This window comes from Cricetulus griseus, chromosome 4 (assembly GCF_003668045.3).
Source record: "Cricetulus griseus strain 17A/GY chromosome 4, alternate assembly CriGri-PICRH-1.0, whole genome shotgun sequence".
Classification (NCBI taxonomy): Eukaryota; Metazoa; Chordata; class Mammalia; order Rodentia; family Cricetidae; genus Cricetulus; species Cricetulus griseus.
In genome coordinates this window covers 67,335,039-67,357,794 of record NC_048597.1, presented here as the reverse complement: position 1 = coordinate 67,357,794, position 22,756 = coordinate 67,335,039, and the positions used below count along the sequence as shown (strand labels likewise).

The following is a 22,756-nucleotide window of genomic DNA, read 5'->3' as shown; positions in this document are numbered from 1 at the left end:
ACTCGTGTACCATAGTGCACATGTAGAGGCCAGATGACAACTATCAGGAGTCCTTCCATCATGGCATCTGGGGACTGACCTGAAGTCATCAGTTTTCAGGCAGCACCTTTACCCACTGAACCATTTCTCTGGCCCTCCCTCTGTCTGAGTCAGGGTTACTGTTGCTGTGCTGAGACACCATGACCAAAGACACTTGGAGAGATAAGGGTTTATTTGGCTCACATTTCCTTATCACTGTTCACTGAAGAAGTCGGGACAGGAACTCAAACAGGGCAGGAACCTGGGAGAAGGGCATTGCTTACTGGCTCCCTTCACAAGCCTTGTTCAGCCTGCTTTCTTACAGCACCCAGGACCTCCAGCCCAGGGATGGCACCACCCACAATGGGCTGGTCCCTCTCCCATCAATCACTAATTAAGAAAATGCTCCACAGGCTTGCCTACAGCCCAGTCTTATGGAGACAATTTTCTCAATAGAGGTTCCCTCCTCTCAGATGACTCTAGCTTGTGTCACATTGACATAAAACTAGCCAGCACACACTCCCTACTGATTTTTAACACCGTGCTGTGTTATACTAAACTCACATACACGGATCTGTTTGTGGTTCTCTTCTGTTCCTTTGGTTGTTTTTCCCCACACACACACCACACTTAGTCAATGCAGCTGTACAGGAAGCCTTATTGTTTGGAGAAAGCCATGTCCCCTCCCTGTCTACATAATACACACCAGCAGCTCCCTGACTCTTCCCAGCCCTGCATCAGCTTTGACCGTGAATTGAGAACTGCACCAGTACAGAGAGAATCGACAGCTCTGTGGTACTGATGCTTCACATCCAGAAATGTTTGCCTTGTAAAAATGTCTTTTGTTTTTGTCTTAGGTAAGGTTGACCTCTTTTTATTTTTTAAGACAGTCTCTGTGTAATCCCTCACTAACCTGGAACTCAGTATGTAGAGCAGGTTGGCCTTGGACTCAGAGATCCCGCCTCTGCCTCCAGGGTGCTGGGATTAGAAAGGCGTGCACCACCATGTCCTGCCTCTCTCTATAAGGTCATTTTCATTGTTTGCTGCTGTGGCATTAAAATACAAGGGATTATTTGTGCTGGTTTCCTCTTAGCAACCAGCTAAATTCTTTTTCAATTCAATAGTTTGGGGGTTTCTACAGCTCAGTCTTGTCTGGGCACTCTTGACATGACTAAATAGAAGCAGTGGCAGTATGCCTTCCATCCTGTTTCTGATTTAAAGGGAACCAGGTACTTTGCAGTTATTATAGGGTTAATTATAGGATATTCAGAGATAACATCTCTTAAGAAAATTCTGCTCAGGGTTGGTTATTTGGCTATGAAAGTGTGTTGTGTTTTAACAAATGAGTTTTCTACATTCCTGGAGATGTTTTCTCCTTTGATCTGTGTGCTGGTCAGTGTCAGCCATTAGCTTGATGAGATCTGGAGTCACCTGGGAAAGAAGTCACTAGGCACAGGAGTGAGGTCCTGTTTGGCCTCTGGGCACTGATGAGGGGTTGTCTTAGGTTAATTGGCATAGGAAGAACCATCTGAAGTATAGAGAGTGAGCCTTGCACTAGCAGGCATTCCTCACCCTGCTCTCCTTCCTGATTGTGAGTGAGATGAGCAGCCACTTTCAACCTGCTGCTGTTTTAACTTCTTCTCCATGGGGAACTGCGTCTTTGAGCTGCGAGCAAGAGTGAACCCTTCCCCTTTAAGTTGCTTCTGTTGGGTATTTCATCACAGCAGTGGAGAAAGAAACTGAGGCGATCTGTGACACTTTAGTATTTCTCTGGTATTTGCTTGCTTTCATTTTCTGTATTTTCCTTCTTATTTCTAAGCATTCTTTTTACTGATTTAGATATTCTTAGTTTATTAATTTTTAGTAAAACCCCATAAGTTAATATCTACTCTTTTCGGTCGTTTTGTTCTAAATGTTTTATGTAGATCACAACTGACACTTTCTAGTTTATAGCATTATTGTTTGTTATGTGTGTTGGCTTTTGTCCCCATTCAGATATGTGGCAAATTTGGAAAATAAACAAACAAAGGGATGAATTTGTTTGAAGTAGAACTGCCAGATGGGTTCACTATAAGAAGGCTCCACATACCGTACTGTGCAGTAGATACTTCAAAGACATGGGTTCATTGGTGACTGTCACATACTGTACTGTACAGTGGATAGTGCAAAGATACGGGCTTACTGATGACTGTTACAATCTGTGCTGTACAGTAACATACAGTAAAGACACTGGTTCCCTAAGACATGGATTCATTGATGACTGTTACATACTGTACTGTACAGTAGCATACTATAAAGACCCAGGTTCATTGATGACTGTCAAGTGTGTTTGGTGTGCTGCACTTTTTGTACTCTGTAAGCAGAGTTTACAGAAGTGCTTTCCTTCTTCCCTAGATCACACAAAAGTATCGGCTCCATGAAGTCACTGCGTATCTATTGGAGAAGAAAGGGGATGTTCATGGCGCCTTCCTCCTACTGCTGGAGGTAGGGTTTCACTGTGCTCACTGTCACTCTGTCTCTGCCTCTGTCTCTTGTGTCTCGAGGTAAGCTTCAGACAGAAGTATGTTTTATTATGGGACTCGCTGAGAACAGCCCCATATTTATCTATGGCACCATTATAAAGTCATAATTTATATACATGAAAAGGATCCACAGTTGTAAGTATAACATTTGATGAAGTTTTTTTTTTTTTGGCAAATGCATGTATTTGTGCAGAACATGTAAAGAAAATAGTCATCATTACTATCTTTGCTTTATATTCAGAGAAAACCACTTTTGTATTTTCTCAATGTCCAGTATGTTTTCTTTTGTGTAGTTTTTTCATGATACGGTGATACTTTTGAGCTTTCTCTTCTATTACATTTATCAGTGATTTTGTGTTGTGTAATATTTAGTTAAGAGCATTCCATTCTCTTGATTTCTAGATCTGGGGTCTCCAGGAATAAAATTGTTTTCATCACTCTTATGCTAATGTTTTTTGCAAGGGCTATACCATTTTATACTCCCAATAACAAACGTTTAAATTATTCCTTTCTTACTAGTATTTGGGGTTCTCTCAATTTAAAAAGAAACATTCCTTATTGCAAAGATGATTATAAAGTAAAAAATTCACCATTTTAACCACTTTGGTAGCATGTGTACCATTCGGCAAGGCCAAATATAGTCACATTGCTGTGTGTCTGCCAGCATCCACCCACAAAACTGTCCCAGCATCCAAGTTTGCAGTAGTACACATATGAGCTAATGAGAGAGAAGAGGTGTGAAGGCTGGGGCCTGTGCTGAGAGGATAGGCTTGCCATGTCCTTTGTTAGTGCCCACCTGTGCAACTCACCCATGTTTTAGGACCTGGTAAGAATGTCACACCCTCATCCAAAGCACGACAGATGGAGAACCCGAGTACTACTCTAAGGGACATCGGTGGTGACTGCTCAGTGGTACAGAGAGGCACACATGGGCAGCATTGGTGACCCTTGATCTCTTGCAGCCATCCCTACGCTGTCAGCTATGTGGACAGTAGTCAGTGCTGAAGGGTAGCAAGAGAACATTGCCTTTGTCATTTACGTGCTTACATGGGTATACCTGGGAGCACATGCAAGCCACGGTGTTATGTGATGGTCAGAGGGCAAGCTGCAAGAGTCATTTCTCTCCTCCCACCATGTAGGTCCCAGTGATGAAACTCAGGTCGTCAAGGCTTGGTGACAGGTACTGAGCCATCTCACCAGCTATTTCTTTGGGGTTAACCTCTAAAATTTGTTAATGCAAGTATGTTGTGGGTAAAAATATAAAGTGTTTTGTCATCTCTGTGTTTTTACCTCCTAGAGACTGCAGAGCAGACTACAAGAGATAACACGGCAGGATGGAAGTAAGTTCTTGAATGTAAAATACTTTTCCTCGACTAACCTCATGTTGTGAAAAATGTTATATAACATACTGCCTTAATTTAGTAATAACTACACTTAGCCATTTTCATAGTTACCCTTATCTACTTTAATGTAGATTGAAGTTTTAGTGGTTTTCCAGGATGCTTCTTTTTGTTGTTGTTGCTTTTTTGTTTTTGTTTTTGTTTTTGTTTTTGTTTTTGAGACAGGGTTTCTCTGTGGCTTTGGAGACTGTCCTGAACTAGCTTTTGTAGACCAGGCTGGTCTTAAACTCACAGAAATCCGCCTGCCTCTGCCTCTCAAGTGCTGGGATTAAGGAGTGTGTGCGCCACTATCACCCGGCCAGGATGCTTCTTGACAGGAAGCCATGCCCCACTGTGGTGTGATGAGGTTAGCTGTGTAGGGAATGTGGCTCCTGACACCGTCCTGTGGTCATCTCCAATTGCACTTGGCTGTGTGTAGGTCCCTAATTAAAGTGCTTAAACTATGCCAGACAGCAGCAGATCAGAGCTTCTGGTCCACTGTAGCCCCAAGCAGTAAATCTGGAGTGACTAACACAAGATATATAAGCTTTATTATGTTCATTGACATTTCTTTTAATTTTTAAAAATTATGGCAAAATAAGAAAAAACTACCTAAAGTATCAGTGGCAATAAATATTATCATACTGCAATGCATACTTTACCCAAGCAGAGCCTCTATCCCTGTAGGCAGCAGTCCCCTCAACAGCACCAGGCCTTCTGTTCTGCTCTCCAGTTCCAGCATTCACTTTGAGTTTGTCAGATGCATAAGAAGGAAGTCCTAGTGTGACTTGCTCAATTCCCTTGGTGTACTGTCTTTAAGGTTCATAAATGTTAGGAAACATGTCAGAGTGGGCCTCTAATATTTCAGTGTTCGGTGTGTGGGTGTCTCCCACATGCATTTACCCTTTAGCAGACCGTTGGGCTGTCCTACCTTTGGTCTGCTGGGTGATTGGCTTTGAACATCTTTGGCATGCAGATATTTGGGGTCACTTTCATTTCTATTGGGTACAAAACCATAAGTGGCATCGATGGATAAAGTAGTCATTTTAAAAGTTCCTTTGTGCTGGGAATTGCACCCAGATCCAGGCAGGTTCTCTCACCCTGTTTCTAGAGTTCTCCACAGCCACACCATTGTTCGCATCCTCTGTCTGCAGTGTGTGAGGTTGGTCGTACCACATTCTCACCGATGCGTTCATCCTTTCTCCTGTCATTCTCTATCAATCATGAGGGGTGTCAGGGGACTCCCTTCCACCCCTCTCTCCCTCATCCTTTTCCCTTCTCTCTCCTTTCATAGTTTCCATCTGGGGCATCATGTGTTTTGCTTAACCGAGTATCTTTTCATGTACTTATTTGACCACTTGCATTTTTTTTCTGGAAAAATATCTGTTCTGCTCCTCCATCCATTTTTAGTTAGGTATTTGCCTAACTAAATTTTATATTCCTTGACAGTCCAGCATATCTTGCCAGAAGGTCGGTGAGTTTTAGATTATCTTCCACACATTCTTCTAGTCCTCTTTCATCCAGAAACTCTGTAGATAATCTGCCCATACTTTTTGTTGCTAAGGCCAGGTAACAGAGTTTGTGTTGTATCTTGGCCATCTTGTATAACACCATGGCTTTTTCGAACCTACGAAAAGACTTGATTAACTTTTCCTATTGGTGATCAAACTAGACATTTAGTGATTGCTTTTGTACTGTTTGTATGTACTCAGTCAGTTTGATAATGTTGTATTTGATGCATTTTGTGATAGTTTTCTTAAATTTAGTGTTACAAGAGTAAGTCTTGCAAATACATGAATGGCCAGGTGTTTCTCCATTGCTGTTGTAGTTCATAGGCAGCATATCCAGAAGCCAGTTTTTCCAAAGTTCACAATCTCATAACCTGTCTAGTAACAGCCTCCTGCCTTCAGATCCACTGTTGACAGTGTGCTAAGAAATCCAGCTCTCTGCTAAGTGCATGGCCTTGTGTTTAGTCTCCATGGGTAGCACCCAACTGACTAAACCACAGACTGCCCTCCTCTGAAGTTTTAGTCTCATGAAGGAGACACGGAGAGATAAAACTTGTAATATAGGTGGAACAGAATGTGTCAGAGGTGCCGTGGAAATGGCAAAGGAGTCACAAGAGTGCCTGAACTCTTGTGTGTATAACTCAGGAGTCAGTGTGTGTTGTGGAAGACACGTACTATACAGAGCATGGAAAGGGGTTTTGAGGCTGAGGACTGGAGTGTGTGCATGTGGCTAGCGAGTAGCCTCAGGGAGATGAACTTATCTCTCTTCTGTTATGCAGGCAGAGTCTCTGTACTTAAGGCCTGGGGATCTCTGGTGCTTTCTCTATGAGAGGTGGTCTGATTGGACTTACATATGAACAAGAACAGAAAAGCAGGCTTAGGAAGTCAAATGCAAAGAAGAATCAGTGCTCCATCTGGGGACAGGGAGGGACATAGCAGGTATACAGGCCGAATGAACAAGAGGTACAGAGGAGGAAGCACCAAAGATGGGAGCAATTCATAGATCAGGAACTTGGAGATGATGGTTCTATAAATCCTCTGAAATTAAGGGGAGAAGCAGATGTGAGGTGAGTGTGATAAGCTGCGTCAGTCACCTTAATGCTGTGACAGGATACTTGATCAAAGTGACTGAGGAAGGAAGGGGTTTTTTTAGCTCATAGTTTGAGGGTGCAGTCCTTCATAGTGGGGAGGGTGGGAGGCAAGAGCAACTCCCAGCTGTGACTTTCAGTCATGAAGAAACATGCAAAATGCTCTCTGCTTTCTTCTTATTAAGTCTGGACTGTAGCACTTGGGTAGTGACATCCATGTTTAGGGTGGCTCTCCCAGCTCTTCAGTTAAGATTTTTTGGACAAACCCCCACCACACACACACACACACACACACACACACAGAGAGAGAGAGAGAAGAGAGAGAGAGAGAGAGAGAGAGAGAGAGAGAGAGAGAGAGAGAGAGAGAGAGAGAAAAGGGGGTATATTTCCATGGAGATTTTGAATTCAGTTGAGTTGACAATGAAGATTAACCAACTAGAGCTACAGACAGAGAGGGACAAGTGTGTTTCACAGAAGCTCTGAGGTCCTAGTAGCATATCTTTGAGTGACATTTATCTTCTTTCCAATCTAGACACCAAGGAGGCTTTCCCACTGAAGGGTGTTGAAGATGCCATGGTAGAGACGATTGCTCTTTGCCAGAGGAATTCCCAGAGTTTGAATCAGCAGCAGCGAGAGGTAGGCCTATGTCTGCATGTGTGAAAACTCACAGCTAATTCTATTTCCACTGCCCCCTTGGCAACCTGAATTTAATTTGTTTGAGCTTTAATCACTTTTGAGTGTTCCCAGGAGCGTAAGGCTCTTGACATCATTGCCAGGAGGCCCTGGCTCCTTTCTTTCACAAAGGCCTCCTGCCCGCAGTTTCACTACAGAGTGTTGGTGTGGGAATGCTGGGTGCTGGGTGCCTGTGGGGCCTATGGGCCCTGTGGGGCAGAATTTCTGTTTATGCCAAGTGGAGGAACTTGTAGTCAGTTGTCATCGCGTCTGTTCACAGTGGGTAAGAGTGAGCAAGAAGATCAAGAGCAAAGCCCTCGAGAGTACCTAGAGTGCAGCCTAGGGTAGAGCGGTGATTCTCAGCCCTGGCTACACATGGGAGTGGCCTGGGGGCTTTGAACTTCTTCATTATGTGTGCTGTACCCCATGTAATTAACTGCAGCTAAGCCCCAGGCATCAGCACATCTGTGTACTTGAGTCTAGTGTGTAGCCAAGCTTGGGAAGCTCTGCTGCTAACCATGCAGACTGAACAAAGTTAAAAGCATAAAACACCTGGTGCAGAAAAATAGAAACTACAGGCAGTTTAGCATGGAGAGCTGAACTCTGGTGATTTTAGGAGTAAAGTTGTTGACTGGGGTGGTAGTTCAGTGACAGAGTACTTGCCTAGCCTGTGTGAGGGCCTGGCTTCAGCCCCAGGGAAGAGCCAATAGCGTTATGTTGTAGCACCTCACACAGCCTCACTTTCTTTTTTTTTGTAAGTTTTTTTTAAAATTTATTTATTTATTATGTCTTCTGCCTGCATGCCAGCAGAGGGCACCAGATCTCATTCAAGGTGGTTGTGAGCCACCATGTGGTTTCTGGGAATTGAACTCAGGACCTCTTGGAAGAAAGTCAGTGCTCTTAACCACTGAGCCATCTCTCCAGCCCCAGCTTCACTTTCTGTGCATGCCCCTCCGGTACTCCTGACCTGCCATTGTACTGGTAGCAGGGCCTCCTCTCATATCCTAGGTTTCTGAAATTGGGACTGAGATTCGTTTTTCATGTGTATGTACTATATATGTTAAAAAAGAATACATCTTGGCATATTTTCTGTCTTCATAATTTTATAATTTCTCTATTATGTTTTTGTCAGGGGTTGTAAAAAGTATGCGTAAGAAACATATTGGCATATAGATGTTAATAAGGTTTACCAAAAACCTTATTAAAAGTTTTTGGTAAAATAATATAGATAACCTTAAAAAAAAATCATGCAGTAGTAGAGACTGGGACACAACAAAGCAGTTAAAGTGCTTGACATGAGCAAGAGGGCTGGAGTTCAGACCCCAGAGTCCATGTAAATTCCATGTGGGTGTGGTGACTACTCCAGGTCTAGCCTTCTACAGGCTTTGGGTTTGACTGCGGGTCTCCGTGTGCGCACACATACATTCAAACATACACACGTCATACACATATGCACTCAAAAAGAAAAAAAAAAGTCATACAGTGTAGAAAGTTCCTATATCCTGAGTGGCCCCACTCTACATAACTGTCCTATATGCTGAGTGTCCCCACTCTACATGACTGTCCTATATGCTGAGTGTCCCCACTCTACATGACTGTCCTATATGCTGAGTGTCCCCACTCTACATGACTGTCCTATGTGCTGAGTGTCCCCACTCTACATGACTGTCCTATATGCTGAGTGTCCCCACTCTACATGACTGTCCCTATATGCTGAGTGTCCCCACTCTACATGACTGTCCCTATGTGCTGAGTGTCCCCACTCTACATGACTGTCCTATATGCTGAGTGTCCCCACTCTACATGACTGTCCCTATATGCTGAGTGTCCCCACTCTACATGACTGTTCCTATATGCTGAGTGTCCCCACTCTACATGACTGTCCCTATGTGCTGAGTGTCCCCACTCTACATAACTGTCCTATGTGCTAAGTGTCCCCACTCTACATGACTGTTCTATATGCTGAGTGTCCCCACTCTACATGACTGTTCCTATATGCTGAGTGTCCCCACTCTACATGACTGTCCCTATGTGCTGAGTGTCCCCACTCTACATGACTGTCCTATATGCTGAGTGTCCCCACTCTACATGACTGTCCCTATATGCTGAGTGTCCCCACCTACATGACTGTCCTATGTGCTGAGTGTCCCCACTCTACATGACTGTCCTATATGCTGAGTGTCCCCATTCTACATGACTGTCCTATATGCTGAGTGTCCCCACTCTACATGACTGTCCCTATATGCTGAGTGTCCCCACTCTACATGACTGTTCCTATATGCTGAGTGTCCCCACTCTACATGACTGTCCTATGTGCTGAGTGTCCCCACTCTACATGACTGTCCTATATGCTGAGTGTCCCCACTCTACATGACTGTCCTATGTGCTGAGTGTCCCCATTCTACATGACTGTCCTATATGCTGAGTGTCCCCACTCTACATGACTGTCCCTATGTGCTGAGTGTCCCCACTCTACATGACTGTCCTATATGCTGAGTGTCCCCACTCTACATGACTGTCCTATGTGCTGAGTGTCCCCACTCTACATGACTGTCCTATATGCTGAGTGTCCCCACTCTACATGACTGTCCTATGTGCTGAGTGTCCCCATTCTACATGACTGTCCTATATGCTGAGTGTCCCCACTCTACATGACTGTCCCTATGTGCTGAGTGTCCCCACTCTACATGACTGTCCTATATGCTGAGTGTCCCCACTCTACATGACTGTCCTATGTGCTGAGTGTCCCCACTCTACATGACTGTCCTATATGCTGAGTGTCCCCACTCTACATGACTGTCCTATGTGCTGAGTGTCCCCATTCTACATGACTGTCCTATATGCTGAGTGTCCCCACTCTACATAACTGTCCTATGTGCTGAGTGTCCCCATTCTACATGACTGTCCTATGTGCTGAGTGTCCCCACTCTACATGACTGTCCTATGTGCTGAGTGTCCCCACTCTACATGACTGTCCTATGTGCTGAGTGTCCCCACTCTACATGACTGTCCCTATATGCTGAGTGTCCCCACTCTACATGACTGTCCTATGTGCTGAGTGTCCCCACTCTACATGACTGTCCTATATGCTGAGTGTCCCCACTCTACATAACTGTCCTATTGCTGAGTGTCCCCACTCTACATGACTGTCCTATATGCTGAGTGTCCCCACTCTACATGACTGTCCCTATGTGCTGAGTGTCCCCACTCTACATGAATGTCCCTATATGCTGAGTGTCCCCACTCTACATGACTGTCCTATATGCTGAGTGTCCCCACTCTACATGACTGTCCTATATGCTGAGTGTCCCCACTCTACATGACTGTCCCTATGTGCTGAGTGTCCCCACTCTACATGACTGTCCTATATGCTGAGTGTCCCCACTCTACATGACTGTCCTATATGCTGAGTGTCCCCACTCTACATGACTGTCCTATATGCTGAGTGTCCCCACTCTACATGACTGTCCCTATGTGCTGAGTGTCCCCACTCTACATGACTGTCCTATATGCTGAGTGTCCCCACTCTACATGACTGTCCCTATATGCTGAGTGTCCCCACTCTACATAACTGTCCTATGTGCTGAGTGTCCCCACTCTACATGACTGTCCTATGTGCTGAGTGTCCCCACTCTACATGACTGTCCTATATCCTGAGTATCCCCACTCTACATGACTGTCCCTATGTGCTGAGTGTCCCCACTCTACATGACTGTCCTATAGCTGAGTGTCCCCACTCTACATAACTGTCCTATGTGCTGAGTGTCCCCACTCTACACGACTGTCCTATATGCTGAGTGTCCCCACTCTACATGACTGTCCTATATGCTGAGTGTCCCCATTCTACATGACTGTCCTATATGCTGAGTGTTCCCACTCTACATGACTGTCCTATGTGCTGAGTGTCCCTACTCTACATAACTGTCCTATGTGCTGAGTGTCCCCACTCTACATGACTGTTCCTATATGCTGAGTGTCCCCACTCTACACGACTGTCCTATATGCTGAGTGTCCCCACTCTACATAACTGTCCTATGTGCTGAGTGTCCCCACTCTACATAACTGTCCCTATATGCTGAGTGTCCCCACTCTACATGACTGTCCTATATGCTGAGTGTCCCACTCTACATGACTGTCCTATATGCTGAGTGTCCCCACTCTACATGACTGTCCTATATGCTGAGTGTCCCCACTCTACATGACTGTCCTATGTGCTGAGTGTCCCCACTCTACATGACTGTCCTATATGCTGAGTGTCCCCACTCTACATGACTGTCCTATGTGCTGAGTGTCCCCACTCTACATGACTGTCCCTATGTGCTGAGTGTCCCCACTCTACATGACTGTCCTATATCCTGAGTGTCCCCACTCTACATGACTGTCCTATATCCTGAGTGTCCCCACTCTACATGACTGTTCTATATGCTGCCCAGGCCCTGTGATTTCTCTTAACAAGGATGATAGCATCATGCAGTTCTCTGAAAACCTAGCTGTTGGCTATGCATCTCAAGGCAGCAATTCAAGTTGTGTCATCTCAGGTGATGGGATTGTCACAGTATGGGTCATCATTTTAACATAGGTTTTTAGACTTATGTACCTTAAAATCTTAGAAATCAATATTATAGATAAAGCGTAAAAGGTGAAAGGACTGGTATTGGAACCGTATATCCCAAGACCGAGTTCTTAGAGCAAAGATTCATTTGCTCCAGAAGGACAGAGGGCAGGGCTAAGAGACAAAGACAGGAGATGGAGGGCAAGTGGGGCCGGGAGGAGGGAACAAGGGAGGGATATTTGCCTCCAAACTGCCTCTGGGTAGAGAGGAGACAGGTGTGGCCCATAGGCAAATGTCAGTTTATAAAGGTAAAATGGAAACCCCCATGTTAGGATGATGTGTTTAATTTTAATCGGGCATGTTAATTAGGGTAGCCAAAGGGGGAGCTTTTGATTTCTGGACTTTAATACATAAATAGCTGGACCTTGGTGGTCAGCCTCAGGAAGAGGAAGTGGCCAACTAAGGGAGTAGACCTTGGTGGCTAACTTTAGGAATGTAATCTAATGAATATTAGCAAGGAAGAGGGAACAAGGGATGAGCAAGGCCTGCCAGAGCCATGTTTGTCATGCTCAGGCTTGCCAGGGTCCCTTCAAAAGGGTGTTTACCACGTTTAAGGTTAATGTAGAGATTTAATAGAAGAATAATTCTCCTATTTAAGATATGAACACATCTCGTCACTTTTATCTCTACATATATATCATCTGCCATTTGGAAAAGCAAAAATAAACCTTTTTAAAAGAAAATTTTAAAAAATCATCTTGATTAAATAATTTTATAAATCAAATTTCTAAACACGATAAATAGATAAACCAGTTAGGTGTGCCATGGAAAACAAGAGTTAGCTAAAATAAACAAATAGGTGATGCATCTCTGAAAACATGATAAACAACTAAAGACAGGGTACTTAAGAGTACATACAATACAAGGTCAAGATCACTGGCTAACGGAAATACAGCTGAGTCAAGGAGCTGCGTGCACCAGCTGAATCAGGTGGAGCAGCTTGGAGAGGGATCGTGGGTGACACAGCTCCCTGCCTCGGACTCAGATGGGTGGAATGGGCTCTCTGGGACCTGGAAACCACTGTACCAGACACCCTCTTCAGGGACACCCAGTAAGAAAGCCACTAGACCTGTCTCTTGTGAGGTATTTGTATGCTGTATGATGATGTATTGCTGTGGCTGGTTTAATAAAGAGCTGAACGGCTGATAGCTAGGCAGGAAGTGCAGGTGGGATTTCCGGGGAGAGAGAGGAAGAGGAGGAGGAGGAGGAGGAGGAGGAGGAGGAGGAGGAGGAGGAGGAGGAGGAGGAGGAGGAGCTAGGCATGCAGGAGAAGCCAGGAGACAGGGAGAGGAAACAGGAGGCGCAAGATGGAAGAGAGGTAACACCGTGTGATAGAATGTGGATTAATTTAAGTTGTAAGAGCTAACTGGGACAAGCCTAAGCTAAAGGCCAAACTTTCATAACTAATAAGTCTCAGTGTCATTATTAGTGGACTGGTGGTCCCGATGCGAGAGCATATTACACCTTTTCATGTATGTTCGTCGGCACTGGGTGCTGGTGTCCTGCAAGACACCACGTTCCTGCTCTGTCACACCTAGCCTTCCTTGGGTCTCCTGGATACTTGCAGAATTAAGTTCCTGTCAAGGCACTGGAAGTCATTTATAAATGACTGCCTGGGTTATCGAAATGGATTAGCTTGGGTTTTGTGGTGAAGACTGGAATAATACAGAATTTGGAGTCTGCGTTATTACAGTTATCGTTGGCAGATTACTTAATTTCTGTAAACCAAATGAAGATACCTATGACAAAAGGTTATTAATGAGAGCAAACAAACAAACAGATATGTGTGAAGCCTTAAATGGAGTCTGTGGTAGAAGTACATAAAGAGCTGGTCAATCTCTTATCTCTTGGTGAGGTTGGAATGTTAATGAGTTCATCTTAACCTCCACTCCTGATGTGTAATGATTTAGGAAAAAGCCTAATTCTTGATGTAGGGAAATCTTCCGTTAACCAGAAAACAGGAGTGGAGGCAAGTCGCCTGGGGTGATTTATCCCCTCTCTGTGGCTGGTTAGAGCCTAGCAGAAAGCTCTCATGGCTGGTTTGCACCCACACTCTCCAAATAGAAACACAATTATGGTCCCGCATCCTCTTTATGCTCCCCACAGCCTATGAAGGTGACCTCTCTGGCTTCACTCTCTGCTTTTTACTGTCTTTTCCCGGTCACGTTCTAATTTTCTTTGCCTAATTTTTGCTGGAACACATACATTCCAACTGTGAACACTGTGCTGATGGTTTGCTTTTCCTCTGGTGCCACAGGGACTATGGTTTCCATTGTTGGAGGCAATGATGGCACCACAGAAGCTGTCCAGCTCAGCTGCTCCTCATCTGCACTGTGAAGGTAAACCCATCAGAATGCCCTCCACCAGGCCACTCACCAACCTGCCGAGGCCATGTCCTTCCGCAGTGCATCCTCCTATGATGTTCCCAACTAAGCCATTGCTGTAGTCTGTCTTGTCGTGTGCATTTCTTTCTGTGTGATACTCAGATAATTTATCTACAAACTTTATAGTCTTTGCAGCTGACCAACTGTCAATTTTATGATACCAAACTGGCCTAGATTAACTAAGTTTCTATGTAAGGTGACTGTTTTCCGCTAAGTAAAAAAGAAAAGCAAAACCAGTCTTACCATTAACATTTTGTTCCACCAGCTCTGAAGTCTTTGACTATGCAAGTTCTAAACAGTATGGCAGCATTCATTGCCCTCCCGTCCATCTTACAAAGGATCCTGCAGGTGAGCTCAGAGGGCCAGGGAGAATAAATGTTGATTGATTTCAGTTGTTTTACCAGTAAATGAGGCTGGGGTTCATTATATCACCTATGTTTCGGCATTACCTAACTTTCTAACTAACGTTGAATCAGTCTTGCATGGTGTCACTTCTTGGGTCTGGCCCTACCCTGGCATTGATTCCTTGGGGTTCACACACACATTTCCTGTTGTTTGTAGCCCCTGGGACACAATGGGCACTTATTTCTAGCTGATCATACTTTCAGATTAAAAAAGAATTACCTAAAAATGAAGTGAACGTAGGCATTCTAAGTAATGGTTGTTATTTCAGTTTTCTAGCTCATTCTAAAAATACTTCTAAGTTGGAAACTTGCCCTGGCTGTAAATTCTAGCTAGCCTTTTGTCCAGAGTTATTGTAAGAAACATTTTCTCCTGTTTTCTTTTGCAAAAAGACTTGAGACTTCCCAGCTTCATAAGAAAGAGAACACTAAAAATACTCAAGGCTGTATTTTTAGAAAAACCTGTGAACCTTCTTGGGGAGACGGCAGGAATTAAACCAGTCAGTCTTTCTTCTCTCACTCTGTGTGCAGCGGTGACACGTGCATACATGAGCCCAGACACACTCACACATTCACGCACACACACACACACAACATACGCACATACATGCAAACATGTGCAAAGTACACACCTACACACACACACACACACACACACACACACACACACACACACACACACACACACACGCTCATACAGGGACACATGCATGCTCACACACACATACACAGAGATACATAGTGATGGGTCTCCACTGGTCTTGATTTTATCCGTTGGAATGTCCCCACAGCTCCTTCTAGGATTCCTCAAGTGCTCCTTCCTTCCCGTGTGCTCTGAGGCCTCTGGGTGAGCAGTCTGATGAAGACCATTGCAGGCAGTAGTGCTATGTCTGCAGGAATTCAGGAGTAGGGGTGTTGCTCATTGGCGGAACCCTTGCATACCTAGTGTGAGTGTTGAGGGTTGAGGTCAGGTAGTCACAGGGAGACTGAATTGGCAGCAAGAAGTGCATCCTGGCCCAAGCCCAGAGGTTGCGGGTGACACAGGCCAGGCTCCCCAGATTAAGCTGGGGCACTGGTTGTGAGACCTGGGCTAGACCTAAAGATTGGGGAGGGTAAGAGTCACCAGGCTGGGCCCCATTGCAAGATGTGCAGGGTTGGCCTGGACCTGGAACAGATCTTTTTTTTTTTTTAATTGGCAGTTCCCAGTGACATGCTAAGTATATTCCGTAAGCTGTTTGTCTTTATTAGTGAGATGTCTGTTCCAGAACTTTTGCCCACTTTTTATTTGAGACATTTGCCCTCTTGTCTGTGAGTTTGAAGTGTTCTTTCTATATTTTGATAACGTCCTTGATCGGGTGTGTGTTTTGTAGATATTTTCTTATATGCATCATATATCTCTGAATAGATGATATGTAGCTACGTAGTTCTCTTTTAGGTGCCACTGTGAACAATATGTTGTTGGCATATTAAAAAGAAGTTGAATTCTATATGAGCACATCGGACCTTTGACTTTGCTTTTGTGTAATCCCTCCTCAGTTCCAGTGGTTTTTCTTTGTTGACCTCTTAGACACCTTTACAAAAAAAATGTTGTTATGTAGCTCCCAGTTCTAGGACACCAAAGCCATAGCCTCATGTCAGTCCCACCCTGGTGAAGACCTCATAGTGTATGACATCATATGGGAAGGGCTTGTGCATGAGGGAATGATTGCACTCCTAGAACAAAAGCCAAAAAGAATGAAGAATGACCACAGGTCTTTAGTAGCGTGCTCAGCGGAACAACATGGCATCTCATGGAACTGCCTTAGTATTCCTGATATTTTCACTGTTGGTTTTGCCTACAGAGATCCAAAGATCCCACCATCTCCCAGAGTTGCTGCACTGAGGACTTAGTTGAGTGTCCAGCACATAACCCTGTGATGATAAACCACAGCCACATCCTAGAGTCTTTGTACTCATTGTCTTTTTGATCCTTGAACAGCAAGCATCCACAGCCTCACATTTCAGAGAGGAAGACACCATTCTGAGCTTGCCCCAGTTTACTGCTCCTGCGTGAGAAACAGGTCTTCTGGCTTCGCATCTCTGTCTTTTACGCTATCTAACATGAGTTGATACATTTTTCATGTTCGTATTAATCTAGCCATCCCCAGGGGAGAAGGTAGGAAGGGACAGTTATTTAGACACACATTTTCCCACATACAACTGAAATAAGTTAATGTTTTCAGAAGAGGTAGTCATATGCAGAGGAATCTCAGACTGTCTTACCTGGTGTGTATTTATTCCAAGTGAGGCCCGGGGCCTGAATCACAGTGTCTCCAGGAGCATACATGGATGGTAAAGCTTTAAGGAGCCCTTATTGGAACTCTTAAGTTAGAGAGACATCACTGGGTGGGGCAACAAGATGGCTCAGCAGTGAGGAAAGAAGCTTCATGACAAGTCTGGCAATTCTAGAACCTGTGTAGATGTATGAGGATCAAGCCAGCTCCACAAACTTGTCCCAGGACTCCACACACATGCTCCCTATCCCTGCCTCCTTGCCTCCCTCCCTTTCTACCTCCCTCCCTCCCTCCCTTCCCCTCCTCTTTCTAGCACACACACTAAGACACACACACACATACACACAGATGCACAGTGATAATAATAATAAAATTAAGGATTTTTAAGTGGATACCGCCATTACTAAAGTCCTAGATTTCTAAGAAAGCTACTTCCATTTAGCCTGGTGTGTTCACTGTTCCATGGAGCCTGGTGTTTGCACTCTTCCGTAGAGCCTGGTGTTTGCACTCTTTCATGGAGCCATGCTCATACTTTAAGATAATGCTTAGTTAGGAAATAAATCACACACACACACACACACACACACACACACACACACACACACACACACACAAAGATCCAAAGAGCAGTAGGGAAAACTGACAACCACATCTTTTTCCAGTAAGCTTTTGAAATTGTATATGGGCACCAAGTGTGTCTTCCTTCACAGTTAACTGCAGCTTACGGAGAAACGCCAGCAGCTTTTTTTTTTTTTTTTTTTTTTTTTTTTTTTTTTTTTTTTTTTTATGAAGACTAGCTGGATGCTGCAGAATAATTGTGAGAGCTGGTGGCTGCTGGATGCTGTCCTTGAAGCATGTGCTCACCTCAATTCTATAATTGATGTGTTGCCTCAGCTTGAGTAGTTTTCCTGGCTTCCCTTTTAAATTATGTATATTGAAGTAAATATAGAAATGATCCATAAAGATGTCTCTAAATTTAACCTTTTAAGACATCTTTATCTACTGGGTGGTGGTGGCACATGCCTTTAATCCCAGCACTGGGAGGCAAAGGCAGGTGGATCTTTGTTGGTTCAAGGCCAGCCTGGTCTATAAAAGTGAGCTCCAGGACAGCCAGCACTACACAGAGAAACCCTGTCTCAAAAAAACAAAAAACAAAAAACAAAAAAAGGTTATGTTTATCCTTCAAATCTCTCTTGTCAAACTCCAGAACTATTAATACTGTAGCTAGCACATTGATTAGCAGGTTAGAATAGATATTAAATTGGATCTGTATAGTATTGTACTATTATTGTACTATTAATAGACACTGTGGCTAAAAAATGAGTATCTAATGGGAGCTTCACCAGAGCATAATTAAATAAGGACGAAAGGCATTAAATAGATCTACTTTCATGCAAGGAAAATGAAAGGAGGAAGTTGTCTGGTGGATGTGTGGTATGAGTTGTTTTTCCAGAGAACACATCTGAGATATGATCCAGACTTGCGAATGATCGCCACTGGTATGGGGGTCTTTGGCTCAGTGATGGGACCTCCAGCAGAGACTGGGGCTCTCGAGCTGATGGGGCCTGCAGAAGCCCTCATGTATTGTAACTAGTACAGAAAACCAGAGCTGTTTGTCCTTTCCAGTGCTTCACCGTACTCACAGCTGAAAGCATGAGAGGAACCAAATCCACGAAAGACAACTCCTTACAACCCCAGAAAAACCCCAGGTCTGGTTCCAGTCTCCATCAGAAGCTGCACTGCCCAGCCTTCCAGGGCCAGCATCAGAAGCTGCAATTGAAAGGGAGCAACTCTGGTGTAAAATTCACCAGGTTTTAGACTTACCAGAGTTGCCAGAGACATTTCTGACAGTCATTAGTTCATCATTCAGTTTTTTTTACTTATCTGTATTTGGGAGGGCAGCATAAATACGGGAAACCATAAAACTTGGTTTCTGAAGTTTCTAGATGCAGATTGCAGCTTTTGGCACAACAGCTCTTTCGTAGAGTTTGCTCTCTCAGCCTCAGCATCTTCATTCACCAAAGGCATTGAAGGGCGCCAGTGAGGTGTATTCAGTGACCCTGCTGCTCCTGTCAGACTCTGAGAACTCGAAAAGATGTCTGCAAGTTCACACCCCTTATAAGAAAGTGGGAGTATGCATAAAACCTGCACACCTGCCCACTTACTACTCATATGTTTGATTTTTGCTGGCCTCAAACTCAATATCCTCCAGCTTCCACCTCCCCAGATCTAGGATCACAGTGCATCTCCATGCCTGGCTCTCCCTTGCCACACCCAGCACTGTGTAAGCGATATGTAGATAGTTGTGATAAAACCATATTGTCTAGGAAACAGTTACAGTGCTCAAAGTCTACATGCACAGACACAATCTGGTCTGTTGTTTACTGTGTGCACTGTTGAATCATACGCAAGTGTCTGGTCATGGGGGTGGGGTGGACAGTATAAAGTGTTTTCAACCTGTCTTTGGCATATCCTACCCCTTTAACAAGTACTGTCTACTTGTATCATGGTCATGTGCCTGGATCTCTCTATTTGACAAAAGTCATCGTGTTTCACATAACTTTATATTAGGCTTGTCAGCAATTCCTAAAACTGTAATTATCAGTCTAGTCAAAGACAGAAGTTTAAGGGGGCACAAAATATGCTGAAGTTAAAAACTGCATAATACATTTTAGACAGAACAGTTTGTCAATACAGTATATACCTGCAGCCAAAAAACTGTCCTCTAGTCTCTAATCCCTTTCTGGAAATGTCCCTTAAAACAGAATCATAGATTAAGACCAAACGGTCATCACCTGTGGTACTAGTTCATGGGGCTGGGGAAGAGGAGACCCTGGACATAACAGCTTAGAAAGACTAGGTAAACAATTGTATTTTACCATTACTCCTATGTTATAGTTTTCAGAAATATTCAATAATATCAGAGTGTACTCACAATATAACATTAAGTAAAAAATAGATTATGAGGTGATCAGTTGTAAATGCTAAGAAATGCATCCTTTCCAGAAACAAGGCTGAAAGAGTATCTGTGAGAGTCAGTGCTCTCTGATGGGTGGATTGCAGCTTGGAGGTTTTGAAGAGTCTTTGGTCCTCCTAGTGTTTTCAGAACTATGCATGATAAATAAGTGGCTTGGCATACAAGTGATGAAAAATAGTAGAGACCTGGTTTCTGAATAGCTGTGATTTGTCAGTAATGGCTTTATTATGAAAATAAAAGCACACACTGGAAGCTGTTTGTCTCCAAAACTGGGGGGATTTAGTTAGTTTTAACCAAGAGGTGGCAAAAAGTGAGCACTGAGGAATTGTTATATGTATTCTGGTATTCTTAGGTAATGTTGATTTTCATGCAGTGAGCAGTGAATAAATGAGAACTTGGAGAGGAAGAGTTGTCGTTTAACACGAAGAAGTGATAAAATGTTTGATTAGACTTGCAAAAACGGTGTTTATAGAAGGGACTTGGGTCACCTCCATTTTAGTTTCCAGAATGGTTTAGATGTCCAAAGAGAAAGCAATTAAGCACCTTCCGGGAGGGCTCATGGGAGAACAAGTATGTTATGACTGCTAGTGTTTAGGCTGGCCATGGTAGCCCATTCCTGTAAATCTGGCTCATAGGAAGATTGCAGATTTGATGCTAGTCTGGGCTACCTCACAAGTTCCAAGCCTGAGCTGCAGAGCGAGCTGCTATTACAGGGGAACGGCACCAACCAGCCATAACAAGCACTTACTGTGATGTTAAAAGCCAAGAACTGTAACAATTACATTTTTTTCTTATTAGGACCCAATTTATGGGAAAGGAAAACTTGGAGAAATCCAGGGCCTTATTCTTGGGATGTTGGACACCTTTAACTATGAGCAAGTGAGTGAGCTGCCTGCGTCCAAGTTTGTCTAAAGATAGAAAAGCCTTATGTTTTTCTCTTCTAGTCTTTTCTTTCCTTCTGCTTGAGTATTTGTCTTTGAAAATTACAACTTACTAAAAATGAGGTAGATTGGGAATACATATGTACCTTTAGCTACTTTTAAATTTCCTGTGAACTTAATTTACACTTGTGGGTGCCTGCACACACACACAGAATACTGAAATGCATCTTATTTTATGATTAGCAATCAGACCAATATTTTATCATATGATAAACTTTCTAGGAAAGTGATTAATTAAAAAAATCTTTAACCCATAAAAGGGGTCAGAGAATTATAGAAAATAGCAAAGTAAAACTAAGTGAATGTTCATTCAAGTATTCTGAAACATTATTGCTACTAACTAGAAATTGTCATCATTTTTCTCTTAATCAAGAGTGCTTATAGCTGTTAAGATTCAGTTAGAGCTGTCTTGGCGTTGTACACTTTTTCCCTTAGGAATAAAGTATGACGTACCATCTAGTGTGTTAGATACAGCATCTGCTTTTTGTTAAGAGTTTAGGAGTGAGAAGAAGAATTGAGAGGCAGAGTTTTTCTTAAATGTTTTCTTTAAGAATTGAAGTTTTGCCACAGATAGCGTGGGAAGGCTCCATGCCCCCTCAGACCCAGGTCCTGAGAAGTGGTAGGAAAGCCGAGAACATCTGGGAAGTCAGGGAAGGGCAGAGAAGGGCAAAGCTAGTTAGCATACCTCGAGGACATTAAGTAAAAGTTTTGCATTACAGGTAAAGTTGAAGAGCTAAACTGTATAGCAAGGAGGTGGGCTGTGCCCAGGTCTGTCTTTCCCTTCGGACTGACAGAAAGAACCTGACTGCATGTCTCAATGATCTGTGTGAAGGCTGAGAATTAGTATGGTAGGAAAGTGCTTTACAAGCACAGGCAGCCTTAAAGTGACCTAATGTGTTAGCGGCGAAAATGTCTTAATGACAGATGGCAGGGTCTTGAGCAGCTTCAAGTGACTTTTAAGTGCTCATCAGAAAATGAGATCTGCCCAGGGGAAATGAACACTGAATAATGACCATTAGCTTTCCAGTGAATTGTTATTTGAAACACTGCCATGCAGCGGTTTCCATCACAGGCCAGGGATCAGGCTGTTCTTACCACAACTGTCCGAGCCACTGAGAGAGAAGTCATCTGAAAGCCATCAGTACTGAATTGAGCCACAGAAGTCAGAGCACACATTTCGTAGGAGCTAGTGACTGATTTGAGCATTTTAATGTGTTCATTCATCATTGTGCATGAGCACGGGTTCCTGCTTGAGATGTTGGGTTGTCTCGTCTTCTCTATAAAGTGCTCTAGTTTCTGTTGTTCTGTTCATTAGTCCCTGTCCTTTGTTCTAACCTTTTCTTTTGTTTTGACTTTCTGTAGACCTTGCTGGAAACAACGACCAGCCTTCTGAACCAAGATCTCCATTGGTCACTGTGTAACCTGAGGGCTTCGGTCTCCAGAGGACTCAACCCCAAACAGGACTACTGTTCTATATGTTTACAACAGTACAAAAGACGCCAAGAAATGGCTGATGAAATCATTGTCTTCAGGTAAGAGAGAGGGAGGGTTATTAACGGCCGTGGCCCAAATACGTGTGTGGTAGAAGCAGCCAAGCAGCAGTATATGTGACCGTGCACAGTCAGCCATTTAAGCTGTGGCCAAAATAGGCAAGAGTTCCTGCCCCACATCCCTTACAGTCTGTGTGGGAGTGGGGGCAGGGTTAAGGGTCTCAGACATTATATAAATCCTGTATGATCAGAGTTACGATAAAAAATAAACAAAAGGCGGTAGAATGGGAGGATGAAGTGTATACCAGACGACAGTGCTGTCAAGAAAGCACAACGAGGGAATGAATGCATCCCTCAGGGATGGCCTTGAGCAGAGTGAGAGGCAGAGGTGAGTGTGTGGAAGGCCCTTTGCATTCCAAGTGGGATCTGAAAGGTGTGACCAGCTTGCTGGTGCCCTGGATGTGGAAGTGAAAACTAGGCCTTTGACTTGG

General features: G+C 43.8%; 1 protein-coding gene across 3 annotated transcripts in view; it reads left to right on the top strand.

Annotated features, from left to right (window-relative positions):
* The window catches only part of Vps8 (VPS8 subunit of CORVET complex), a 208,312-nt gene that overhangs the window by 133,588 nt on the left and 51,968 nt on the right, over positions 1–22,756 (top strand). For all 3 annotated transcript variants that reach the window (XM_027413022.2, XM_035444695.1, XM_027413021.2), the window contains 7 exons: positions 2,413–2,502; positions 3,838–3,880; positions 7,048–7,151; positions 14,057–14,138; positions 14,449–14,531; positions 20,633–20,713; positions 22,138–22,307. In XM_027413022.2, coding sequence (XP_027268823.1) covers positions 2,413–2,502; positions 3,838–3,880; positions 7,048–7,151; positions 14,057–14,138; positions 14,449–14,531; positions 20,633–20,713; positions 22,138–22,307 — 653 coding nt within the window. The remainder of the gene's footprint in view (positions 1–2,412; positions 2,503–3,837; positions 3,881–7,047; positions 7,152–14,056; positions 14,139–14,448; positions 14,532–20,632; positions 20,714–22,137; positions 22,308–22,756) is intronic.